Consider the following 27,062-nt stretch of genomic DNA (forward strand, 5'->3'; position numbering starts at 1 on the left):
GTTTGTGTTCTGGCTTTTAAACATAAATGATACAGTCAGTTCATACGAAACAGTAGACATTCAGAATTGCCAGACCTAAAAGTAAGTTTTAGAAAAGCTACAAAGAGTTCATCAGATTAGCAAATCTGCTATCTGAAATAAAAATTGAGTTGTCTATGGATCGTTCTATCTGAAAAATATCTGAGTTGTCTATGGGCGTCTAGTTTGTGCAACATATACTCCAATTTATTATAAGAATCTTTAAAGAAGAGATGGATTTGGTGGGTGGATTAATATTAAATGAAAGGATAAATCGATATGTAGTCTTTGAGGCCTGAAGCTCAGACAATAAAATCAGGATGTTAATTTGACGGGGAACAGCTCGATCCATGACAAAATTAGCAATGGCCACTTGAAATAGATTTTTTTCAACACAAAAATAGAAAAAAATGACAAAGTGAAACACCGTGATGTCGGGGCACTGACTGGTGGTAAGATTAAAAGAACCTTTAATAGGTGATGGAAGTCTGAAAGGTCTGATGGTCGAATCTACTTTCTTTCCTTTGAAAAATAGAAATGGCAGCTAACTGTACTACTAAAGTAGCAGACTTCTTCCTGATATGAATAAATGGCAGCAGAAACGCTACAACCTCAAGCGGAAGGGCTTGATTCTCATAATTCTGTTCAACCAGACAAAAAGACACTCAACGGTGTGTCCTGTGTATGGGTCCTTTGATGTGACTCTCTTAAGAGACTTGAACCTCAAGCAAGGGGTACCGAGTCACAGTAGTGGGAAAACTATAGAAGACTAGATGGAGAGATTCTAACCGCTTTGAGGGGGAACCGACCTGGCTAGAAAGGATCTGGAACAGCTCCTAGATGGAGAGGAACTAGAGATGGGGAGTCAACTCCTCTGGAATGAGGTCCAGCATCGAAGGTCCCGAAAAGCAATGATGCAAATAATCCTCTGACAAGATTTGGTGAGGTCTTGCAATCAATGAGAATGAGAGAAAGACATAGGTGAGACCTGATAATCGTGCAAAAGCGGCCCCTGGGACTTCTGAGGGGGTGCAATCATGGAAATGGAGCATTTACATGGTGACCGAGGGCCAGCGTCCTCTGGGGTAGGCTGGCTAGGGACTTGAAAAACTTTCGCAACTGACCGTTTGAGGGAGGCGCGCGAAAGAGGTTGCGCTGCCAGCCTGTCGGCCAGGAGGCCCCACCGTGACGTGCGCGGCGATCCGCCCAACTGACTGTTACTGCCACCACTCAAATTGGCAATAGTCTGCATAGTGGCAGCCGATGGTTATGGCGGATGGCGACCCGGGATCGTTGTTCATGTCACTCCACTTGAACTGCTGCCTCTTCTGCCCCTCTGGTAAGACCTGGTTCCCTTTGCCCTTACATGTGCCCTCACCTCCTTGTTCCCTGGATGCAGATTCTGGGGAGTTGGAAGGGAAGGAGAGGGAAAGTCTGTCCTCGAAAGATGGGGAGCAAAGTGTTGGGACATGCTCATTCGCGTGATTGCCGCTGATTTAATTGTCATTAGATTGGCCTTCTTCTGTCCCTCCAAGCTGTGTCACCTATCAGGCATTAGGTGTGGCCATATTGTTTTCGGGTCGGGTACGCTTGAGTCAGTTAAGCTATTGGTCTGCAAGTGCAAAGAGAAGCATAGCACCACCCCAATAGGCATTTTATTGCAACGTTCGCAGTATTGCTGATTGGAGTGTTTGGAATTGCCAATTTTTGCAGCTGTGGACTCTTGTAGATTGGAAAGACCATGTTAAAATGAGCCACTACTATTCACTCTGTGGCAGTTTTAGACATGAAGAACAAGGCATTTTACTGCCTGGGCTGAGGAGAATTCTCAATGCAATTTTGGCTGTGTACTTTCTGAAGTGCTACTATTCTTGAGATAGCAAGGTTTGAACATAATTGTGGTGTAATCAGATAAGTTATAGATTGAAGCCTGGTGCTGCGACAAAAGGCTCTGAAGAATATACTATGCTGTTTGAAACAGCCAGGGGTGTAGATGTATCGCTACCTGTGGTCCAAGGCCTAGTGGTGGTTGGCGGCTGTGGGTGGTGGCCAGTATCCAGTTGTCCTGAATGACTGCAGCCCCAGCTGTCCGTTTAAATGATCCCCGCATTTGGTGGGTCAGATGATGGCAGGGGTGGCGTCTTCAGATCTACCACTCGAAACCAGAAGGCATTTAAGGCCCTGGGCGCCCTGGCCGCGTGACCAGCCGAGGCATTTCTTCTTGATGGCCCTCCACATCTTGATGATCCTCCTTCATTGGCCTCCAGTCCTCTGGGTATACATCCGTAAAAGAACCTGAGTGCAAAATCCTATAGAATCCTTCTTTACAGATGTGAGGATCAGTCTAGCAGCTTTGAATGGAACTTTTCCTTTGGAACAAAGAGATGGGGTGAAGTTCCTCTCTTTTCTTTGGTCATGGGGAGGATTTTCGGGGGAACTTTTTTCGGCAACTTGTCAACGCTTTTTGGTCTTGTGGGACTGAAGGTGAATGCTGTACCTTTCTGTATAATTTTAAGCGGGGTGGACTGCTGGCAGAGCAGGACAGTTGGCCTCTGGTAACAAGTTTTGAGTGCCTTGTGGTGGAGGTTAATGGCCAGGCCTTGGTTTGCGGGTAGCTCTGCCGCCGACAGCCCTCAGAACAGGACAGTCGAGGCCTCCTCTGTTGCCTGGGGGCGGGGACCGTGTGCCTTAGATCCTGGGGTTTTCTTTCACATTCCCCCACTGCTGCCCCCTTTGTCCCTCTGCCCGAAGTGTGGCCCCACCTTGGGGGGATCCCCCTGGTCTTTCCCTCCTGCCTCCACCGGGTTGGCCCCCATTTTGCTTGGGGGGTTGCCCTTTGGGATGGCGGTCTGGAAAGGTCCAAAAAAGAAGACTTGAAGGCTTCCGCGTCTCCTTGCCCTTTCAACCAGTACGTCACGTAAGAGTTAATAGGCCCGAAGTGTGGCTCAGGTATCCTTGGCTGCATAGAAGGGTAGGCTTTCAGAGAGTTCACAATGCCAGCAGTGTTGCTGCCCGCTGAAGAGCAATCGCTGAAAGCGAATCTGTAGCACGATCGGAGGGTCTGCATGGGATATCAGCCTCTGATCCTCTGTAAAATGGGAAAATGAGTTACGTTGAGATCTTTCTGTGGAAAACTCTGGAGGAGGCATCTGTCATCTCTGAGTCGTCATCGTCCAAGAATTTGTTAGCTTGAGGTGCTTTATAAAATCAGTCTGCTTTCTGGAGGACTATAGGATGAGAGTTAGGGTTATTACAGGCAGCTTTAAACATATCCTCCAAGGCTGGCAAAACAGGAAGGATGGGTGTAGAATAAAGCACATCCCCATGCAACATATAATATATCCTTAGTTCAGAAGGAACATAGGGTTATTCCCACAAAAACACCTCCTTCATTCTAGAGTGAAAAAGAAAATTCCTCTTTGGGAGTTAGACACATACCGCTCAACCTGGAAACATCAAAAATCTGGACAAAGGCCCATGAAAAATTGGTACAAATCTGTAAGCTGATTAACATGAGATTTGCATGCATAATTATGTAACCCCACCCACTTCAATGGAATTGTGGGGTACCAACTTTCAAACGCAAACTGAACAACAGACAACCAAAATATGGCCCCAGCCCAATCCCTGTAGTAAATAATTTTTTCTTCTGAAATGCGTAGCAATGACGTTCAGTGGGAAGGGAGAAGATGATGAACCTTAGGATTTTATTTTTGGTGACTTGCAGTATGTCGGTTTTCTGGTAAAAGTAGAGCATTTAATGGTAGGCAATATTCTAATCTTAATGAATACAAGAATAAACCCAAGATAGGGTATGGACAAATAACACAGTAAAGCCACAGCCACTGCAAATCCAGACGCCAGTCAATCAAGTAGCAGCGATGACTGAAACCATTAACTGAAGAATCTGGCAAAAATCCGTTCCAAATACTCAATAAATGTACAATAATTTTACAATAAATTTAATGTGAGACTCACATTAAATTTATTCTACCTGTTGTGTTACTAACAGCACAAGCAGACTTGGCATAAGCAGCACTAGTCTTCTCTCTCCCTGAAGAGCTATGCAGCACAATCAATCTGGAAAAAGCCAACATTTATTGGGGAGGAGGAGTCATATTTAAAACATTGCTTGTATAATCTTAGAAAAGTTGCTAGAATAAAATGTTTTATGTTATCATGCTTTTCCAGAAAGATAGGAAGACTGAAACTTAAATGCCTATCATTATTTAGTGAATTCAGTTCAACTTCAGTTCTCACTGATTTACCAGAAAACCATACATTTTAAGAGGAACAGACCAAAAATATGAGCCAAACATTCCATAAACTTTGGACAGTTGCAAACTATGGTTAACTCCTTGAATCACAAGGGGTGGTGGTGGTGGTGGTATGGGTATAGAGTTTAGGTTCTTGCTCCATGTACCTAAGGTACAGGGTTAGAGTCTGAGTAACTCTAACCAGCAGTTGTAACAAACTGGGGAACACACACACACACACATATATATATATATATATATATATGTATATACACACACACACACACACACACACACACACACACACTGCAAATAAAAGCAAATTCTGACAGAAATGCCACACACACCTTGCAACTGTAAAGTACTTACTGCAGTGTTACAAAACTGCTGAGTTTCATGGGAAATGCAAGTTGTTACACAATGAACTGCCGTTAAGTGAAATGCAAAGTATATTCTGCCATTAAGTGAAATGCAAAGCATATTCATTCTGAGGCTGCTGTGGCTGTTAAAATCTAAGTTTGTCTTACCAGGAATGCTAATTGCTCTGGCTGGTCATTGCTTCTAAGCGCATTCAAATGTTACAGTAAAGACTGCACAGTTCGAGCCGAGCAGTAGCCGTGGAATTGAAATGGTGCTTTAAGCAGCTGGGGAACTGCATGCATACACGCTATGGCTCAGAAAGTGAATCCCTCAATTCCAACAGGCTATTCATGGAGCGGACATCATTGCACATGATGACGTCAGCTGAAAAACAAAAAACATTTTAAAAAAGACTGGAAATTTGGAAATGAAGGGGTGCCACTCAGGAATCGTGGCACCCCATTATTTGGACCTCAAAACCGATAAAAAACAAGAAATTTGGTATGGTTGAGAGGTATGGTTAGACAGGAGAGATTTTTTTTAGAATCAGAGTTTGAACTTGACAGTCTCCTAGAGAAGATATCCTGTGGCAGTTCAGGTTAAAATCCTCTGACAAACTTTCCTTAGGAATTTTTTTTATTGAGATTGCACTGTTGCAAGGGTTTCTGAGCTCCAGGATTAACAGCCCATATTACTGTCCTGGTTAACTTATGCAAATCATCTTTATGAACAGACAACATGTCTTCAGAACAGCAATGTCTTGTCTTTTTGTGTGTTTTTTTTTTCTCTCTGTATAGACCACGCTTGAAGGAGACCAGTTAGGAGATAGCAATTCACGCCTGGAAGAAGTCTCTTACCCTGGTTAGCCAAGACCCAAAGACAATGGTTCTCCCATGCATGGATCGGACACTGGAATAGCCATAGAGAACATGGCCCACCCTGGTACATGGTGACTCAAGGAGCTACAGCAGAGAAATTCGCAGAAGTAAGTGAATAGTGTGAGAAACAATGGTCGGGCACTACAGAGTCACCCACTAATGGCTGAGGCACTGCCTAAGCCCACAATAGTGGCAAGGACTGTTTACTGCCTTTTTTTTATGTACAGAGGGAGAATAGCCAACAGGACCATACAAAGTATTCACAGTGTAGCTGAGGAGGAAGGCTGATTTCCAGTAAGCACTGCTGGAAGGAGTCCAGCAAAAGGAAAGCTGTCAGACGTGTTCACAAGCAACATACAATCAGACTTCTCCAAACAGCCACCTTTCAAAAATAGACATAAGGGAAACACAAAAATCCCTGTTTGAGGTGAAAACCCTTCAGATAAGTGCACTTACAGAAAACTTATCAGGTAAGTTGTCATGAAATGTATGCAAGCATTTAACATAAAAAAATGATGCCCAGTAAAACACTTTCTGATTTTTAAAACTTGCTCAAACAAGTCAAAGGTTTTAAAAACAATACATATTTACCACAAAACTAGTCCTCAATAGCAAAACATAATCCCCTAAGTTAAAAATAGCGGTCCTTGTTAGGAAACTTCTAATACTGTAAAAATACCGGGTTTCTTAATGTCATATTTAGTCAGAAATACAATACAGTAATATTTTCTTAAAAGGACAATATTTTTGTGTGGAAGGGTTCCCCTATGGGGACTTATCTGCCAGAAATAATGCCTTAAACAGATTACTGCTCATGTGAAGCTTCAGAGTTGCCACCTCTCACGGTGGCAAGAAAGGGTCTATGTTAAATCATCGAACACTTAAAAAAGTGAACAATGATTTATCGAACCCATGTAAGCGAAAGCTTATAATCTTGAACACTTAGAATAGCAATTTTTTTTTCCAAGGGGAAAAAATCACTGTTCCAGAAAACAAAAGAAAAAAACATTTTAAAACATTACATAAAGTGATGGGCTGTGCTCCCCACACCCTCCCTACTTAAATATACCAACTCCGAGATTGCACTACAGTCACGAAAACGGCAAAGTAACGGAAGCGGCCAAGCAAATTCTTTCCCAGGGAAAGAATTTGCTTATATGCTATTTTACTATTTTGCCTTTTCGTGCTTTCAAGTTCGATCAAGACACATTCGAAAGAATGCGTCTTCAATCATTTAATAGGAACCGGCAAGAAAGTATGCAAATTGTCTGCACTCTGATTCTGGTTTCTCTCCATGGGCTAACCAATCAGCAGTCAGATGGTAAATGTGGGAGGGAGACAGAGCTTTGTGAAGCTGGACAGTTGTTGCTTCCTAGGCAGGATACATAACATATAGCCAAAGGCTACTGCAGCAGTGAGAATAACGAATATTTTTTAGTGGGGTAGGAAGGCAGGTACAATTCCCAGATAAGATTTTTATATCCTTACAAGAATATGTCATCTCTGTTTATTGGGGAGCTATATTGTTGGCTTTGAAATTTAAGCTTTAGAAACAACTTATTTTCCTTGAAAGAAAAAAAATAGTGGGAATGAATTTCTTTCCTTCCTCATGAAGGCCATCATTAGAATAAAAGTCGTAAAAAAAAAAGACAAAATATGTAGCTCAGAGCATCTGGATGTCTACGTCTTCAGCGTACCCAGCATCCTCCAGACCCCCACATTAATTCAGCCACTTTATCTAAACTTGAGTCTTGCCCAATTACGCTGTGTTAAAAGTATGAGGAGGAGTTAAATATGAATACAAACTGTGAAAAAATAAGAAAAAGGTAATCTTTCTGGATGGTATGGGGTAGAATAAGGGACGGCATGAAAGATGCACTAGGGAGGTGCTGGGATACTGTGAAAAAGAGGCCATCATGGACTCCTTTGTCTAGGCTCCATTTCACTTCAGGTTGACCTTTTTGACTGCAGTCAGATATCTGCGTAGTATACATTCAGTAAAGTGGCTATAATGAGCAGGTATATATCGAGGCAGTATATAGATGAAAGTTAATGTCCCCATCTGTTGTCTGATCACAGGTACAAATTAATGACCTCCTGTAATAAAGCCCCACAGCCCCACCCTATACCATATAGTCCCACCCATTCAGTAGTGACAAGGGGTGAGGATGACCCCTCCCACCAAGATCTTGGAGATATAACGCAAACACTTTAGCCAATGAGCTACTGTGCTGTATTGCAGTTATTTTAAGGAAGTATAAAGAAAGAAAGAAAGCAGGTCATACAGCACAATGAAAAGAGTTCTAGTACTAAATAAAGAATGGCAACTAATCCACTTATAAGAAATTGGGACTCACCAGAAGAAACACACACATACACTGCATGCATACACACTATCCCTCCATCTAGCTATATAAATTATAAAATGTACACCCTTATACACACATACAGAAAAGTTTGAAGGAACTGATGAAAGAAGGGACAGTGGAGATGATGTGCTTCTATAACAAAGTAATAAAAAAAAATACTGAAACAAGTAATCTTAAATACCGACAAAAAATTAAAAAAATATATAAAGAAATGTCCAATACAATATAGCAAGAAGTGAGATGAAAGAAAAGAGAAAGTGAAAAAGAGTACATCAAAGCCCACACTGTTCATTACAGAAAGGTGACTGACTGGCAGACGTCTTCTTTTTGATGACAATAAACTCTAATGTCTCTGTCAAACAGTGCAATGCTAACTATTTAATTTACATGTATTCTGCCTGTGGCGCTGAATGAACACTGCTAACTAACACCAGTGTGCCATTATGTCAGACATAATGAGAGGCCCAGGGATAAAAAAAATTTAAATAAAAACTACTGTATCAAAAGCGGATGTGCAAGGCAATATTATTTTAATAATATTATCACAAAGACTCTTTACCAAAGGCCCAGTCTGGTGGACCCCAGCCATAAACAAACTCTACAATAAAGGAGAAAGCTACTAAGAAAAAATAGCTAGGGACTCTAAAGACAACCATAAATATCTCTTTTAGCTCAGAAACAACCTAGGAAACTCCCAGATATGCTCAGAATTAGTTCAAAAATGATGTGAAGATTACTGATCCTACAGACATTGATATCTATACCAAATGATTGTAGAACTGCTCTCTCCAAGGCAAAGAACACAGCATCCAGATCATAATGGATCTCATAAATAAAGACATAAACAGTCACCAAGGCCATTAAGCCTGTCACAAGTGGTCCCACATGGCATCTACTTTTGAAGTACAAGCAAACACAGGAGGGTTATGGCTGACAAAGTTCGCAGATGATGACAAACTACATCCGACACAGATATCCTTCAGAAGGGTCTCACAGAAACGGATAACTGGTGCCAGAGCCATGGCCTCAAGTTAAATGCCAAGAAATGCATAGTCCGGGAAAAATAAGGTTACTAGCTACCATATAGGTGGCAATCCCTGAACACAGAAGAAGTTATTAGGGACCTGGGAACCCAGGTTGACAGTAGCCTTTCATTCGACACTCATATTGCTAAAGTAGTTAGGAAGACCTTCTACATTGCCCACCTTATCATGAAGGGATTCACATCTAGATCCTCATCAGACCAATGATATGTATCTGACCCGACACTTGCAGCAGCTGCTTATGCTGCGACTGAATGAACTGGTGACCTATGCCTGACATACAAGGCCATGTCAAACCCAGATTTGATGAATATGCTTCATCTCAAAAATCTAGATCCCTCGGGATAGATTCATCACCCAAAGACTCCTATGCTGTGGAACAAAATCCTGGTTTATGTGAGGCAGAGCAGGCCTTGTTCAAGAGGAATCTTGACCAATGGATGGAGATCACAGATACAGGCACAGCTAAATAATGGGCATAGTTTCTCCAAACTAAGGGGTGGCGTAAAGCCACACTATGCTATGGGCTTAATGCCCCCCTCGGGCAGATAGCCTAGTATGAACCTATGAACCTATTTAGTTCACCTGTACAAGACTCAAGAAACAAGGAAAACAAATGTCAAAAGCACGGCTATTAGTCCAAACTTAACTAATCCAAATCAAACAATTTCCTTTCATGACAGGTCCAAATTAACCAGGCATCTTTTTGCATTGGTATGTAGTCCAGTTACACAAATGGACAATGTTGTGGGGAGGGAGATTAAGATATCAATCTTGAGACAGTTCTGGATATCTGTCTATAAGGCCTGAAGAAAACAGCACTGTGGCAGAATACAAATTATAGAAAAACATTTCAACAAATGCACATTAAGGATTTATATTCAGATTTTGCTACAAACACACTATATAGCTCACATATAGCAATATACAGCTGCTCACAATAACAATTTCTTAATGTTTCTAAAACAAGAGTAACATATGCTAAAAACTGTAAAATATTCACCATGTACTGCACCCTACCTGTAGTTTTTGCAACTCTAGTCTGGTTTCCATGGCAGCAAGTCCTCCTTTTCCCTGATCCGCAGCCAGATGACTGAAAAATTTACGCCATTTAACCAGAACTTCAGAAAACTGCAGCTGTATGAAGCAGTGGCAAATATAAAAAAAATCAAACAGTGTCTAGATGTATGTTTAGGAATATGACATGTATACTTGACATGAACAGACATTTTTTTTACAGATCATTTGAGCATACCTCTTGACCTGGAAACATCAATAATCTGGACAAAGGCTCATGAAAAATAGGTACAAATCTGTATGCTGATTAACATGAAATTTCCATGCATAATTATGTAACCCTGCCCACTTCTGTAACCCTGCCCACTTCAATGGAATTGTGGGGTACCACCCTTCAAGCGCAAACTGAACAACAGGCAACCAAAATATGGCCACAGCCTAGACCCTGTAGTAAATTACTTTTTTCTTTCAAAATGTGTAGCAATGATGTTCACTGGGAAGGAAGAAGATGATGAACCCTAGAATTTTGTTTCTGGTGACTTGCAGTATGTGGGTTTTGTGGTAAAAGTAGGGCATTTAAAAGTAGGGCATTTAATGGTAAGCAATATTCTAACCTTAGAAAAAGAATACTACAGTTTGCTAGAACGGGACCTCCAAAAGTTATTCTCCATGGCCTACTGATCAGTGGCATAGCTTCAGTTTGTGCCGCCTGGGTCTGTTTAAGTTTGCCGCCCTTCCTGCCTCACAAAATCATGGTCGAATGGGATCCCCATACACAACCCCCCCGCCCCCGCAGCCATTCCAATTACCCATTACTTGGCTATTTTGCCCTATTTACCATAAACACTGTAATGTGCATACTGCTTTACTTCTACAATGATTATGTGGATAAATTGGATTTCAGTTAAAACTTTTATTTTATATTTGATAGCACAAACACAAATAAACATCTGTTAAACAAAGGCATACAGCCTCACATTGAAAATAGACTTAGCATTAAAACTCCTCTGCCCTTGAAACTCACATTCATTAAAACAGCATTGGAACCCGCATTCAAAGAAAATGCATCTGGCCAGTGGCGGATAAAGATTACCTTTTGGCTGTTTTCTAATCATAGGCCTCTTGCACGTGAAACATACATGTGTTCATTGATACACTTTCCTGATTGTATTAAAATACATTACTTGTACAATACAGCACACTTGTTAGAGTGCATTTTAAATGTACTATTTTGAACATTATTCCAGTAAGCAATGAAACAAAATGCATGAACCAGTAATGATAAAACTGCCCAATTCAGAACATTTCCATCATAAAAGTCTACTCAAAACTTCTACAATCAACCAGTATCAGTAAATATGTACAATCTCTGCAGAAGTAAAAGTAATCTAAATAATTCCACATTAAAGGGATCTGCAAGATCTGTAACTAATGAAGAGGTTGCTGCTAGCAAACAACGTAATATTTCATTGTTTCATCTACAAATAAAGTGCCTGTTGCCCTTGAGGAGTAAATTGCCTGTGTTACAGTAAAAAAATGATAAGGTAGTAATATTGCAATAGGGAATGGATGGCAAGCTGATAACAGGTTCATAGTTACTAGGTATATCTGCCAAAGAGGACATTCTCAGGACTTGAGCATCCACCACTTCCATCTCCTTTAAAAGTACAACGCAGTACAGTATCAACAATCCATCTATATACTGTCAGAGTAAAACCCACAGCCTTCTGCATCAAGAGGAAATGTATTGTACCTGTTGTGCTACTAACACAAACAGACTTGGCCTAAGCAGGTCTGCTTATGTCAAATCGATTTGTGTTAGTAGCATAACAGGTAGAATACTTGCTTTTGATGCAGAAGGCTGTGGGTTGTACTCCCACTGCAGGCATGCAAGCACTAAACTTCTCTCCCCCTGAAGATCTACGTAGCACAAAAAAATCTGATAAAAGCCAAAATTTATTGGGGGGGGGACAAAAGCCCAAAACCAGGAACACATTTTAAACATTGCTTGTATAATCTTAAAAAAGATGCTAGAATAAAATGTTTTGTGTTACCATGCATTTCCTGAAAGATAGGAAGACTGAAACTTAAATGGCTATCATTATTTTAGTGAATTTAGTTCAACTTTAGTTCTCACTGATTTGCTAGAAAACTACACATTTTAAGAGGAACAGATCAAAAGTATTGAGCCAAACATTCTGTAAACTTTGGACAGTTGCAAACTATGGTTAGCTCCTTGAATCACAATGGGGTGGTGGTGGTATGGGCAGAGAGCTTAGGCTCCTGCTCCTTGTACCTAAAGGTACAGGGTTTGAGTCTGAGTAACTCTAACCAGCAGTTGTAACTAACTGGGGCATACACACACACACACACACACACACACACACACACACACACACACACACACACACACACACACACACACACACACACACACATGGCTGTTGCTTCTAAGCGCAAGTATTAAAGTAAAGACAAATAGGTTCCTGCAACTGCACAGTCTGTCTTACCGACAGGCCATTGCTTCTAAGTGCATTAAAACATTAAAGAAAAGAATGCACAATTCAAGCTGAGCAGTAACCACAGAATTCAAATGCTCTGTTCCTACAGCTGGCTGGCTGTTGCTTCTAAGCACATTTCCGGTCCCCATTAAAGTAAAAGACTGCTCAGTTCAAGCCGAGCAGTAACAGTGGAATTCAAATGCTGCTTTAAGCAGCTGGGGAACTGCATGTATGCATGCTATAGCCCAGAAAGTGAATCCTTCAATTTCGACAGGCTGGCAGGCTATTCATGGAGCTGATGTAATTTCCACACCCCTGCACATGATGGCGTCAGCTGAAAAACAAAGTACATTTTAAAAAAAGCCTGGAAATTTGGAAATGAAAGGGTACCACTTGGGAATCGTGGCACCCCATTATTTCGACCTCAAAACCAGTAAAAACCGAGAAATTCGGTACGGTTGAGTGGTATGCATTCGAGTCACAAATATACTAAACTGACATTGACATCGTCCCACACTTAAACTTGCTGGTAAAACAAAAACTGCAAAGGAAAATGCTTACTTCATACATTAAAATGGACATTATACAAGACAATGGTTGCTTTGCTTGATATTATGAATTCCTATTTCTATACTTCACATTGCAAAACACTATAAAATGTACAACTAAAAATCAGGTTTATGAATAAATATGCTTTAAACTTTCAGGACTAGTTATATTCAAGAAAGCTGTGCCCTTACAACTGATTTTTTTTTTTGTTTGTTTTTTGTTACTTTTGTGCACCAATTATAAACTATGTTAACTTCAAAACATTTCAAGATATTTTCAAGAAAGTTTCAGGGAATTATGCTGAGGTACCTGCCTATAAATGCCTTAGGTTGTTTTCTTAGCTTTGGAAGAAACAGTGCAGAGGTAGCTTGTTTTTTAATTAAACATTTTCATTTACAATGTTAATTTTTTTATGATACAATATTCTAAAAGACTGAAATCTCACTTTTGTAAAGAAATATTTTGGGTGGGATTCAGAAAGCTTGCAACACTGTATAAGCAAGTTATACACTAAGGGCGGTATTCATTGTCCTGCCCTTTGGTAAATAGTGGCATTCTGCAAACTGTGGCACTATACAGGTATATAAATTTAGTCAGTGTATGTGAACCAATCTGGCTAATTAAACACTGAGGCATGTTGGCAAACATGCCTACTTATGGCAAAAGTCTAGCATATTTAAGGCATAAGTATCAGGAGAAGAGTTACTACAGAGATTAGGTGCCTTACACATTGGCATATTACTCTGATTCTTAGAGATAAATGTAAAAGGGCCTCATTTGCCTACAAAATCACATAAAGAAGCCTGAGCTTATGTGAATAATGTGTGACAGAACCAAGCATAAGTGGATTGATGTGAAGCTAAAATGAAGTGAAAATACTTAATTTTATTGTTATTGAAATTATTGTGTATACGTGGTCAAACTACTGAAGGGATCAGTGAAGAAATTATTCATTTGGTGTCACTAAAGTGCTTGTGCATACCTGGTCAAACTACTGAAGGGGTCACTAGAGAAATGTTTCATTTAGTGACATTGAAGTACTTGTGCATACATGGTCAAACTACTGAATGATCAATGGGGAAATGTTTCTTTTGGTGTCATTGAAGTACTTGTGCATACTTGGCCAATCTACTGATGGGATTGATAGGGAAATGTTTCATTTTAGTGCTTGTGCATACTTGGGAAAACTACTATCACTAGGGTAATGTTTCATAGTGGTGCTTGCACATACTTGAACAAACTGCTGAAGGGATCAATGGGGGACATAATTCACTCTGGGGTCATTTCAGTGCTTTTGCACACACAGACTAACTGCTGAAGGGATCACTGGGGAAAATGTTTCACACCGGTGCTTGCACATACTTGGACAAACTGCTGAAGGGATCATTGGGGGACGTAATCCACTTTGATATCACTGAAGTGCTTTTGCATGCTTAGGCAAACTGCTGAAGAGATCACTGGGGGAACGGTTTCATTTTGGCACTTCTGCATATGTGGACAAGCTACCAAAGGGATCACTAGAGGAAATGTTTCATTTTGATGCATGTGCATATTTGGACAAACTGTTAAAGGGATCACAGGGGAAAATGTTTCATTTTGGGGATTGTGCAAACTTGGGGAGAAAATTTATTTTGGTATTGCTGAAGTGCTTATGCATACCTGGATAAACTACAGAAGGGATTTCTGGCGAAATAATTAATTTTAGTGTCATTAAAGTACCTGTGCACATATAGGAAAAGTACTGAAGGGATCACTGGGGGAAATACTTCAATTTGGGTTATATAAGTGTTTATCTATACATGGATTGTGGATTGCAAAGTAGATACAAGCCATGTGGCAATTCTTTTAAAAACAGATATGTGTAAGGAGTACCTACTGAACTATGAATTGCAAGAACACTTCTTTAGCATATGACACTACACAATTTCTCATTTACATCTCATTATACTTAATTTTCTTACACTCATTTATGGGTATCTTGTATTACAGTAAATGACTTCTATGAATCGCAAGCTAGCTATGTTCACTCGCAAACATCTTAAATATCCCTACCGTGTTCATGCAACAGCTATGAATAACACCTTAAGTTTGTGTATTTACAGCATTTCTGTTAATAAGTGCAGCACAAAGCAAGTCTGATACCCAGCACTCAAGTGAGTTACACAGTCGCAATGCTGAAAAATAGGAGGAGTTCAGAGACAAGATACTTATTCTCCAGCTGAGATACAGAGATATGTTTCATACTGTGACCCAACTGTAGTAGACAGGACACTTCACCAATAATAGTGAGATGTCTGCCTAAACACAGAATCCTGCAGCTGTCAGTGCACTTTACTAGGAATTATTAAGGATCTGATCAGCAGTTCTGTACACTTTTCATGTCCCTGGTGCTTACATCATCACAGGAAAGAAACTACTTTCAGAAGAGTGGCAAAAGTTTTGATTCCTTAAGGAGAGGTGTTGTGGATTCCAAAGACTTATACAGAGCAAGAGTTACAATATTAAAATAATGCACAGTCATGGAGTATGTTATAGTGAGAATTAGATTAGACTGGTCAGGTTTGACCTTAAGAGTGAATCCTGAGGGACCAAACTCTCAAGCCAAGCACTACTAAATACTTCAATAAAACATTCTCCTAAATGCATTATTCCTATTATGCATTTTTTAAACAAGACTGTTTTAAATTTCTTTACTATAACTGGCACAATGATCAATGGACAGCTTATTCTCGATGGAACTGCCTAGTTATCCAATGGCTATTTCAACCCTAATGGTGGTTCCATTTATGTAACAATCTATAGGAATGACTGTTGTTTCCCAAATGCAACCACACTGAATTTGTCTTTAATTTAAGTCTGTGGCAATGGTCAGAACACCAAACTCTGACTCAGTCCAGCTCTTACTAAAATATTTAAGAGTATGCCTGGGAACAAATAATGGTATCCAGTTTGTTTTCATCTGCAGACTTGGTCAGCCATAAATCTTGATCATCTGTCTTTACATCACAGAAGTAAATGATAAAGACAAAAGGACCAGGATACAACCTTGAGGGACTCCACTAGTAATTAAGCTGACAGATGACAAGATACAACCAACATAGTGTTCTGTGTACCCATCAGAAAGACAGCAATCCAGTCAGCAATATAGACATCAATATTCAAACTGGTAAACTTATCAGCAATACTTCTCTGAGGAATCATACTGAGTGTACAATCTTTGAGATAACTTGTGACGATTGCCCTATGCCAGATGGAAAATGAAGGAAGAACCAGTGCTGCTTGGGTCAATAGGAGTCATTAGCAAGATGTTTGGCTTGTCCTTGATTTTGATAAAAACCTTGGGAATTAGGGGTAGTGGAAAGAATGCATTCAGGAATCTTCCATTCCAGGAAAAAGAAGTGGCATCCATGTTCCAGGCTTCTGGACATGGAATTCTGGATCAAAACAGTGTGAGCTGCTTGTTCTGATATAGGGCAAAGAGATCTGTCTGATGAGCACCCCACTGACATACAATCTGTGGGAAGGCCACTCTGTTTCATATCCACTCATGTACGCCTGCCTGGGATCTACTCAAGTAATCTTCCACAGAATTGTTCTCTTAGAGTAAGTAAACTGTTGGCAAGAACAAGTTTGCTGTATGGCTATGTCCCAAGCTCAACTGCAAGTCTGCAAATATGGTAGAATCGTGTTCCACCTTGCTTGTTTTTATACCACATAACTGGGCATTTGTCTGTAAATACTCAGAGGACCTGGAGACCTGAGATGATACAAGGAATGCAAGGCTAGAATCGCTGCCCTCATTTCTGATACTTACATGGTCTTTCCTTTCCTTTTTGACCCTAGCACCTTTTACTTTCACTTTCACAGAACAAGCTTGTCAAGCTAGGCCTGAAGCATCTATGAAAAGATCTTGGCATTGGGAAGGATCCAGAAAGGGCACTGGTGGACTGAGCATTATCTGGTTGATCCACCAATGAAACTTCCTCTTGATGAATGGTGTCATAACAACTATGTGTTAATGGGTAAATGAATTAGCTTAACAACAATGCTGAAGTACAAAAGACTGTATTTCCATAATGATAGAGTTATTACAAAGCACTGGGTTATGGAGAAGGCAGTTGACAATGTTTCCACAGGTAAAGCTGTTCTGCTTAATATAACAACTTTTTTTTTTTAAAGAATGGCTATTAACCAAGATATCTTTTCAAGAAGTATAGCTGCCCCAATATTTTTTTGAGTTGCTGAAAATTGGTTAGCAGCAAGCAAACTGTTGCTGGATTTATGGCACATCAGCAAGGCAAATGTCATCAGAAATCCTTTGTCTAGGGATATAAACCTCTTCTGCAACATCAACAAAATGGTTTGGTGAGACAGATATATCACAAGGGATACTGCTACCCTGAAAGAGACTCCTCATCCACATTAAACAAAGTTCATCTATGTCCATATTCAAGCACAACTTGGATCTATGGATGGAAAACAGAAAATTTACCGCAGGTCTGCCCCCTGTACTACATGAACAGCGGCAGCTCCTAAATGCTTTATCATGCATGGGTTCCATAGAATTATCTATGGTATAATCCCAATAATATAATTACGAGTAATATTTAAGTATCGACCATGGGATGGGAAAGGTCGATCTCTAACCAAATGGGATGGGTGAATTTGAGCATAAAAACAGAAACTGGCCAGGCTTAAAACAGCCCACAAGGGCAGCTAGCCTAGTACTTACCTATGAACCTATGAATGGCAAGACAGGAAATGGGAAGGTCAAACATTGGCAATTTTGAGCTCATACAAATCTGAGATACACTGCAACTTCCTCATAAGAAATCTGGCCCAAGGAGCCATTAGAATAGTGGAAGCCATAAACTACAGGGCTCTCAAGATCTCACTCTTATAAGGTCACATTTAGAGAAAGAAGAGACTTGAAGTTTTTCTTTGGTGAACATCATTTTGTCCTGAGGAAGACACAACCCAGAAACACCAAATCCAAGGAGGGAACTGCACTGGACTTTTTGAGGTTTATGGTGAACTAGAGACAGTGAAACAGGTTTTCTTGTAAACCTGATGTCTAGAAGGATCTTTTCAGTCACAGAAGTCTGAAGGAGTAGGTCATCTATGTTAGGGGAAATCCTGTATTCCCTGAAGCCTGCAGAAAGTAATGACCAGAGAGAGGCACTTTCTGATAATCCTTGGATAGCAGAAAGCCTAAAGGGCAAAGCACAGAAATGAAAGTGATACTGTAAAGCAGAAAACCTTAAAAACTAACTATGATCCAGGTGTACTGGAATATGAAGGCAAGCATCGTTTATATCTTAGGTTATCAAGAAAGCTTGAGAAAGAATCATTAGTAGGACAGACTGTATAGTAAGCATTCTGAATTTTTTTTAATTCTGAGAAAAATGAGAAATGAAAATGGAAAATGGTTGTTTATTTTCCCCTCTTTTCTGGGACCAAGGAAAAGTCCTGAATAGAATCATGTTCCTACCAGAAGAGGAGGGACTAATTCTACTCTATCCCGAAGAAACAAGTCCTGTACTATTGGAATGATTAAATGGCACTTGTTTTAATGGAATTGAAGGAATGTTTGATCTGAGTGGAACAGAAAGCCATGACATTTTGTAACCGTTTTGAGCTAAGATTTCAGCTGCCATGGGTGTTTGACTTCCTGTCTGGAAGGGATAGGGAATGCTTCTTTGAGTTTTGATAGACTGAGGTGGGGAAGGAGACGGGAGGCAGAGATAGTCACAAAAATGTCCAGTTGATCAGGAAATGGGGGTTTAGACCCCTTAAACTCAAGCATGGCTTTGTTTTGAGATCTCTTTTTTTCAAATTTATTTTACCCTTTGGGTGTCTTTTGTTCTTTTTGAAAAAGGGACCAGCTTTAGGGAGTAATTTCTCTAAAACTTGAGTACAGGAGAGAGAAAAATCTGCTCAAAGTCTTGCATAATTTAGTGCTCTCCTGAAGATTTTTGAAAATGTCAGCAGCAGCAGGGCCAAGAGAAGAATTTCTATCTTGAGGGGCATCCAAAATTTAAGATTTAACAACGACGGAAAACAGTACTCAAGCCGCTGAATCACTTACAAATGCCTTCTACCAGCACCTGCAGGACTGCATGGATAAGGCAATCCCAAGCAAAACAAAGACTCCTGGTGGACCCCAGCCATAAACAAACTCTACAACAAAAGGAGGAAGCTACTACAAGATAGAAAAGGTAAGACACCCTTGATCACTATAAGTAAAAACTAAGAGCTCTCATAAAATCATCCAAAGCAAATTTTGAGAAAATAGCTAAAGACTCAAAAGACAATCATAAGGCCTTCTTTAGCTAGAAACCTGGGAGGAAACTCCCAGATATGCTCAGAACTAGTTCAAAATGATGTGAAGATTACTGATCCTACAGACATTGCCAACATACTGGCTGACAGGTTCAGTGCAAACAAGGAGAGATATCTATACCAAGCGATTGCAGCCCCCAAACATCTCAAAACACAGCATCCATGGGACCTGATGGTGTTAAACCCACAGCTAGGACAGCTGTTTAATCATAGTCTTACCTCTGCACTGCAACTGTGGTCCCACTTCACAAAGGCTCTGCAAAGCCATGGAGAGGATCATAATGGACCTCATAAATAAAGACATAGATCCATCCCAGTTTTAAACTTGGTTGACTTTTTCAAACAGTCACCAAAGCCATTGATGAGGAAAGGCAGTCCATACAGCCTAGTATCATTGAAAAACTCATCAGCTTAAATGTTAACCCATACATCACAAGATATGTCAGACTCAAAGCCTGTCACAAGTGGTGTACCACAGGGCTCAGTCCTGGCCCACTCTTGTTTGGCATCTACTTTGACAAAGTTTGCAGATGACTGCAAACGGGTCTCACACCAAATAGGTGGCAATCCACTGAGTACAGAAGAAGTTATCAGGGACCTGGGGACCCAGGTTGATAGTAGTCTGTCATTGAGGCCACAAAAGTTCCTCACCAAAAGGATAAAGGGTCTCAAACATCTGTCCTATGCTGCCCGACTGAAAGAACTCCAGCTCTATTCAGGTGACCTTTGCCTAACATACAAGGCCATGTCAAACCCAGATTTGATGAATATGCTTCACCTCAAAAATCTAGATCCGCTGGCCTTGTTCAAGAGAAATCTTGACCAATGGATTGAACCTATGAACCTATGAACCTATGAACCTCAGTAAGAGACTGAAGCCTAAGTCATGAAAATCATTTCAAAAACAGAACTGGTAGCAGCTGTCCTGAAGGAAGCATTAGCTGCATTATACCTGAATTTAATAAAATGCTTAGCTTACCGAGTGCAGAACTCAGTATAGAAACAACAAAAGACTGTTTTCAGAATCATACAAATCAGATAAAAGCTTACCAAGGTTACCCAATAAGGACAACAGATACCTAATCATATGTGTTTTATAGCTGAGAGCACGGAAGGCAAGAGTTGAGGAGGTATAAACTTTTTTCCCATACCTGTCAATAGCCCTACTATTTTAACATTAGGAAGAGCATTGGTATAAGAAAGCATTTTATGCAAGTTTATCTAATTCCAGTGAAATGCCAGGTGGATCACACAAGAGGCTCTTATAAAAAAAACATTGTGGGGAGTCTAGAACTTTATAAAACTTGTCAAACTTCTTAGAGGCAGAAGGATGGGTTTCAGGATTCAGAGAAGACATAAAAAATGTACCTTGCAAGGCCTCAAGAACAGGAGTCATGGTGGATGTTTTGGGACTCCCACGTACAGAATATCATAATATACTTTTTGCATGCCTGACACCTGTTATCATTTTCATTGAATATGATGCATCATCTTTTAACACTGTGTTCCAAAGGAAAGTTCCACTAAGGGAGAATCTAAGTATATACCTTCCTCCTCTTCAAACTCAAACACAACAGGTTAATAAAGTAAGACAAGGAATTTCCCCTCAAATGTGAATCTTCTTCAAATGAAGAATCATCCCTATGTCTTTTTAGAAAGAGGAAGGAGAAGGGAAATAAGAAAAAAAAACTGAGGGATCTTGAGAAACTAAACCTTTACACAGCCATTTAGAGGAATCATGGTGCCCTGTCAGAAGGGGAGAAGAAGAAGTAGACGTATTCTTCTGCTTTTTCTTGGAGGGAAGAGGAACTTGCAAAAAATGAGGTGGCTCTGACCCCTAATGTACCTCAATGAGGGAACCTAGTACTTCCTCTCTGACCAGAATCTGTGGAATGCTGTTGGGTATTTCTGAAATAAATCAGCCTTGGTTTTCTCTTTGTGATACAGGCAACCATCTGATCGGTCAGGCTGAACAAAACAAGGGGAAGCATTGGTGTCTGACTGGGTTGTGACAAAGGGAGCAGCCAATGCATCCAGATTATATGAGGACTCATCAAGAGACAAAGCAGGGACTTTCAGGACTGACTGGACAGCCAAAGCATCAAATTTCTTTTTTTTTGGCTGATGTGTCAGTTTGAATAGGAAGTATCAGATTCCATTTTAATCCTTTAGTCTCCAATTTTCAAGATAATCTCAAGATGGAACAAATAGCTCCTCTGAGGTTTAGGTTCACAGGTTCATAGGTGTGTACTAGCCTAATGGCCCTGGAGCCTTTACAAGCCTAGCCGTAGGATTACCCTGGCATAGTGTCACCCAACCTTAGTTCCCAGTGTCTCTGTCAAGTAGAGCCACTGGTGTTATCCCAGGGTGAATTTTCTGTTTCCCACCCACTCATCAAGATTTCTCTTGAAGAGTGTCAGCGAGGTGCTCTGCTTGACATGTATGGGAAGTCTGTTCCATAGCATGGGCAGTCTCTAGGTTATAAACCTGTCCCTCTAGCATATTCTGTTAATTGTGGTAATGAGGTTGAGGTCTCTGGAGCGTGTGGTGCAGAGGGATTGGGATTTCTTTAGGCTGAGCATTTCTAACAGAGCTGGGTCAGACATGGCTTTGTAAGTCAAGCAGAGATCACCTCTAAGTAGACGAAATGAGACAGAGAATAGTTGGAGTTTTTTTGAGTCTGTCCATATAGGACAAGTATTTAAGGCCTAGGATCATCTTTGTGAGGTTCTTTTGCGGCCTCTCCAGTTGTTGCAGGTGTCTAGTGAGGTACATACCAAATGGGGCATTGTAATCAATGACTGGCCTAATGAGGGAAGAGTAGAGGGAGACAATGACCTCTTTCTTCTTGGATACAAAACCCTTAGTAATGAGATATGTCACATAGAAGGGCTTTCTGACCACAGTGGCAATGTGATGATCAAAAGAAAGGTTGCTGTCAACCTATGTTCCCAGATCTCTTATAACATCTTCTGTGTTCAGTGGACTACTATCGATGTGGTAATTCATGGGAACTGGGTTTTTCCCAAAGGGGATGATGACACATTTTTTGACATTGAGCTTAAGGCCATGGTTCTGACACCAGTCGTTGGTCACAGTGAGGTCATTCTGTAGGATGTCAACATCACTTGAGGAGTTAATAATAGCTCCCAACTTGCAATCGTCTGCAAACTTTGTCAGCTAGAGTCCCTTTATGTTGGCCTGGGCTTCAGAGAAGTAGATACCAAACAGGAGAGGACCCAGGACTGAACCCTGTGGGACTCCACTCATGACTAATCGACAGTCTGACTTAGAGTCAGCTACGTTTACACTGTGGTTTCTATCTGTGAGCCAGTTTACAGCTCACCTAGTGATATAGGGGTTAATGCCAAGCTTAGTGAGTTTTTCTATGATTCTTGAGTGGGGAATGGTATCAAAAGCCTTGGCCAGATCAAGGTAGGCTATATGAACCACCTTGCCTTCATCCACAACTCTGTCTGGTGACTGACTCAAAGAAGTCGACCAACTTGAGCACGCATGATCTAACCTTCACAAAACCAAACTGTGTGGGATCCAGAATTTGGAGATTCTCTATATCCTTGTTTATTAGGTCCATGATGATGCGTTCCATAGCTTTGCATATCAGACTCATCAGGTTAATGGGGCAATAGTTCCCAGGGTCTGTAGTTGCTCCTCCTTTGTGGAGAGGGATAACTGTAGCAGTGCACCATTTGGCAGGGACAAAGCCTGAGGTGAGGCTGTGATTGAACAGAGCACACAGGTGAGGTACCAGTACACTCTGTAGTTCATGTAGAACACAACCAGGGATATTGTCAGGTCCCATAGAAGCTGTATTCTTGGCCTTTGACAGTGCTATTTTAATCTGTGCAGCAGTAATACTGGGTGCCTGGCAATCTACTGGTATTGTGATTGGCCCTTTGGGGGTCGGGGTAAAGTTGGCACTGAATCTGTCAGCCAGTACACTGGCAATATCTGTTGGCTCAGCATATGAGGCACTATTATGCAGTAGCTCAGAGCAAATCTGGGTATTGCCGTGGAGATTGTTTACATAACTATAGAAGGCCTTGTGGTTGTCTTTACTATCTGCTGCAATTCTGTTTTCATACCTAACTTTAGAGGATTTGATGAGGGATCTCAACTTTTTGTTGAAGCAGATAGGGGAGTTTTTCCATTCTTGGGACTTCACCTTATTCCACATCAGTTTCCTCCTTTTGTTGTAGAGTTTGTTTATGGCAGGGGACCACAAGATTGGCTTCCTTTTTTGGAGGAGAGTGTCTTGGTTCTATTGGGTATGGCAAGATCCATGCATTTGTGCACGTGCTCGTACAGTGCACTGGTGTATGATTCTGCAGTCACACAACTATTCACCATTTGCATGGGTGCTGTGAAGTTAGCCACCTCTGTTTTTAGGATAGTTAGCTTTGGAGAAGTTTTTCATGGTGGTTACCTTTTCTGGGGAGTGGGAGGGATGTGGATTTCCAAGGTGATTAGTTTGTGGTCAACTCTAACCAGGGAGGAGCTGACTATTGGTGTAGAGCAACAGTCACCCATGTTAGCAATGACCAGGTCAAGGATGTTGCTACTTCTAGTGGGGGTAAGAATGAGCTCCAGGGCATTGGAATTAATGAACTCCATGAAACATTGGGCAAGTGTATAGGTACATGAGCAGTTTACCCAGTTAATGGCGGGATAGTTGAAGTCACCTAGCAAGAGAGTGTTAGGTTGGACCCTAATATTTTCCAGGGTGCTTAGGAACATGGAGTGCACATCTTGGGACATGGTTGGGGACCTATAGCAGGCTACGACTCTTACCCAATGTTAGCTGCACCTGAAGTATCTCTGATGCGTTATGTTGGGCTACCAATCTGGAGGTGTGTGCATCCTTTATGAATATGGAGACACCACTGCCTTTGGAGCTTCGGTTTAAGTTCTGGGGCTGAAAGGTGTGGAATGAGTTATAGCCTGGTAGTGCAGGGGTGATTTCTGCTGCCTTGAACCAGGTCTCTGTTACAGCACAAATGTCAATGTTCTCCATATTAAGGAGTGCCTCGAGCGAATGCATTTTGAGATTTAGACTTCTAGCATTGAGCAACATGACCCTCAGATTGCATTTGTGTGTAGCTGTTATGGTGGTAATTTAGTCTTTGGAACACTGCCTAAAAAAGGTACTATAGGGGTGGCAAGAGCCTTGGCCAGTATCTGGAAGCCCAGGGTGACAGATGCAGGCCATCTCTGGCAAAGCATTGAGGTCTGTCAATCATGTCATCCCAGGCAGACAGATACTGTATCCCCTTAGAATGACACCAGAAACTTAGCCAATTGTTGAAATCAGTCATTTTCTGCTTGTATTGTGGTATCCTTCTGGGTGATGGCAGGATGCTGCTCAGGGCTAGGGTCATACCCACCTGGGCTACATAATACGAGAGCTCCTTCATGTCTCTTTTCATGTAGTCCAGGGAGGTACGTCTCAGGTCATTTACACCCACATGTACAATGACAGAATAATATTTGTACCTGTTGTTGAGTGACCTGAGTGCATGTGTTATGTGTCAAATCCTGGCACCTGACAGGCAGCTGACTGTTACTTTCTCCTTATTCAACCTAGTGAGTGGGACATCAGTGTGCCTCACTATCGAGTCACCTATGACTAGTGTTTTGGGTATGCTGTTTTGCCTTAGGGGCTTTGGTTGAGTGGCACACTGTTTAGGAGATTCATGTGTTTCGTGATTAGTGTTCTGCTGTGTTGGTCGAGTGCATTTCTGCCTTGGAGGTCTCTGCTGCTTGGGTAGATTTTTATTCAGAGCATCCGCGAAGGTGGGTGTTTGGTTTGTGTTTTTCTGTGAAGGCAGTGCTGGTGTGTGTGTTCCAGAGGGCTATGTGTTCCATGTGTTGTGGTGCAAGTGTTGACCTTCTCCTCTTAACCAGCTATTCCGGTCTTGGCTGGAGAGTGCATGGCTTCCAGTTTGGATATATAAGTGCATCTCTCACAAGTTTGAGTGTTGGAAGGTAAAAGGACAGGGTTGTCGGTGTACATGAGGTAGTTGCTACATTGCCTCAGGATGCCCAAGTTCACCAGATTAAATGGAGAAAGCACAGGGAACTGACCTTTAGACATGCCTGGAGGGGTGGGCATTGATAATAAGTACTTGATCTGTTTCCTTGTAGAACGTTTAGTGCTAGTAGCACTTGTGTGCTACAATAATTGCTACAAGAAGTCTGGTAAAGTGCTAGATTAATAAGCTAGTATAAGTGCAGGCGAGAACTAGTAAAAATTGAAGAGCAGGCTCTGGCACCGCTCAGAAGCTTGCAAAAAGTCCTGGATACAGCAAGTCTGTATCTGGACTAGACTAGTTACAGGAAAGGTGGGAAAAAAGAGCAAACATGGACTTTTAAACCGGAAAGTTGAGAGAGATGGAAAAACTGCCCAAACGGCCAATAAACTACATTTTCTGGGCCAGGAACCACTCCTCTTGTGGTAGATAGGCTTCCTATTGATTACCACTCCAACTGATAAGCTAGAAGGCTTCTCTCCAACACAGAAAGGCTTGGGGAGCTCAGAAGTTTACAGTCTTGGACACATAAAATCTGTATCTGGACTAGACTAGTTACAGGAAAGGGGGGAAACAAGCACAAACACAGGCTTTTAAGCTAATAAGTTGAAATAGATGGAAGAAACTGCCCAAAAGGCCAATAAACCACAAATCTGGGCCAGAAACTAGTCTTCTTGTGGTAGATAGGCTACCTAGTGCTTACCACTCCAATTGATAATCTAGAAGGCTTCCGGCCAACTCAGAAAGGCTTGGGGGGGGGGCTCAGGAGCTTACAAACAGTCCTGGATACAGCAAATCTGTATCTGGACTATAGTTACTGGAAAGGGGGGAAACAAGTGCAAATGTGGGCTTTTAAATCAGAAAGATGAGAGAGATGAAACTGCCCAAACGGCCAACAACTACAATTTCTGTGCCAGAAACCACTCCTTATGTGGTAGATAGGTTACCTACTGCTTACCACTACCACTGATAAGCTAGAAGGCTTCCCTCCAGCACAGAAAAGCTTGGGGGCTCAGGAGCTTACAAACAATCCTGGATACAGCAAATCTGTATCTGGACTAGATTAGTTACTGGAAAGGAGGATACAAGTGCAAATGCGGGCTTTTAATCAGAAAGTTGAGAGAGATGGAAAAACTGCCCAAACGGCCAATAAAGTACAGTTTTGTACCTACCATAAATGTAGATGTTCGAAGATCCACATTGCTGCAGTCATAACCTGTGGGTAGTCCGCTGTCCTCGGTTGGCCCGAATACCAAAGTGTTAGGCTGGCGTCGGTCATGGTCGCTCAGATCTGACGTCAGTACGCCGTGGTACTAAAGCACATGACCGACGTCATATCCTCAGTCTTTCTTGCCCCAGATGTCAGAAGGCCCTAAAAAGAAAGGCCATAGCCAAAAACAGAAAAACATCCAACCACCCATGTACAAACAATATTTAGAACTCAAAGCACACAACCACCCCAAATTACAGTGCGGAAGGAGGGAGGGTAAATTGGACTGCAGCAATGTGGATCTTCGAACATCTACATTTATGGTAGGTACAAAACTGTACTATGTTCTTCATCTCACATTGCTGCAGTCATAACCTGTGGGTAGAATCCCAAAGCAAAGGTAAAGGGAGGTTGGTAAAATCATAAAGCATTGGGAGCTGCTAACATGCCCTGTAAAACTGCAGTGGCA

General features: G+C 41.3%; 1 protein-coding gene across 1 annotated transcript in view; it reads right to left on the reverse strand.

The window, feature by feature from the left end:
* LOC122799370 (proline dehydrogenase 1, mitochondrial-like) overlaps positions 1-27,062 on the reverse strand; it is a 972,876-nt gene that overhangs the window by 466,016 nt on the left and 479,798 nt on the right. Inside the window, exon 6 of the mRNA XM_044068377.1 lies at positions 9,945-10,061. Coding sequence (XP_043924312.1) covers positions 9,945-10,061 — 117 coding nt within the window. The remainder of the gene's footprint in view (positions 1-9,944; positions 10,062-27,062) is intronic.

The sequence above is a fragment of the Protopterus annectens genome, chromosome 4.part0, assembly GCF_019279795.1.
Source record: "Protopterus annectens isolate FY-2018-M chromosome 4.part0, PAN1.0, whole genome shotgun sequence".
Taxonomy (NCBI): Eukaryota; Metazoa; Chordata; order Ceratodontiformes; family Protopteridae; genus Protopterus; species Protopterus annectens.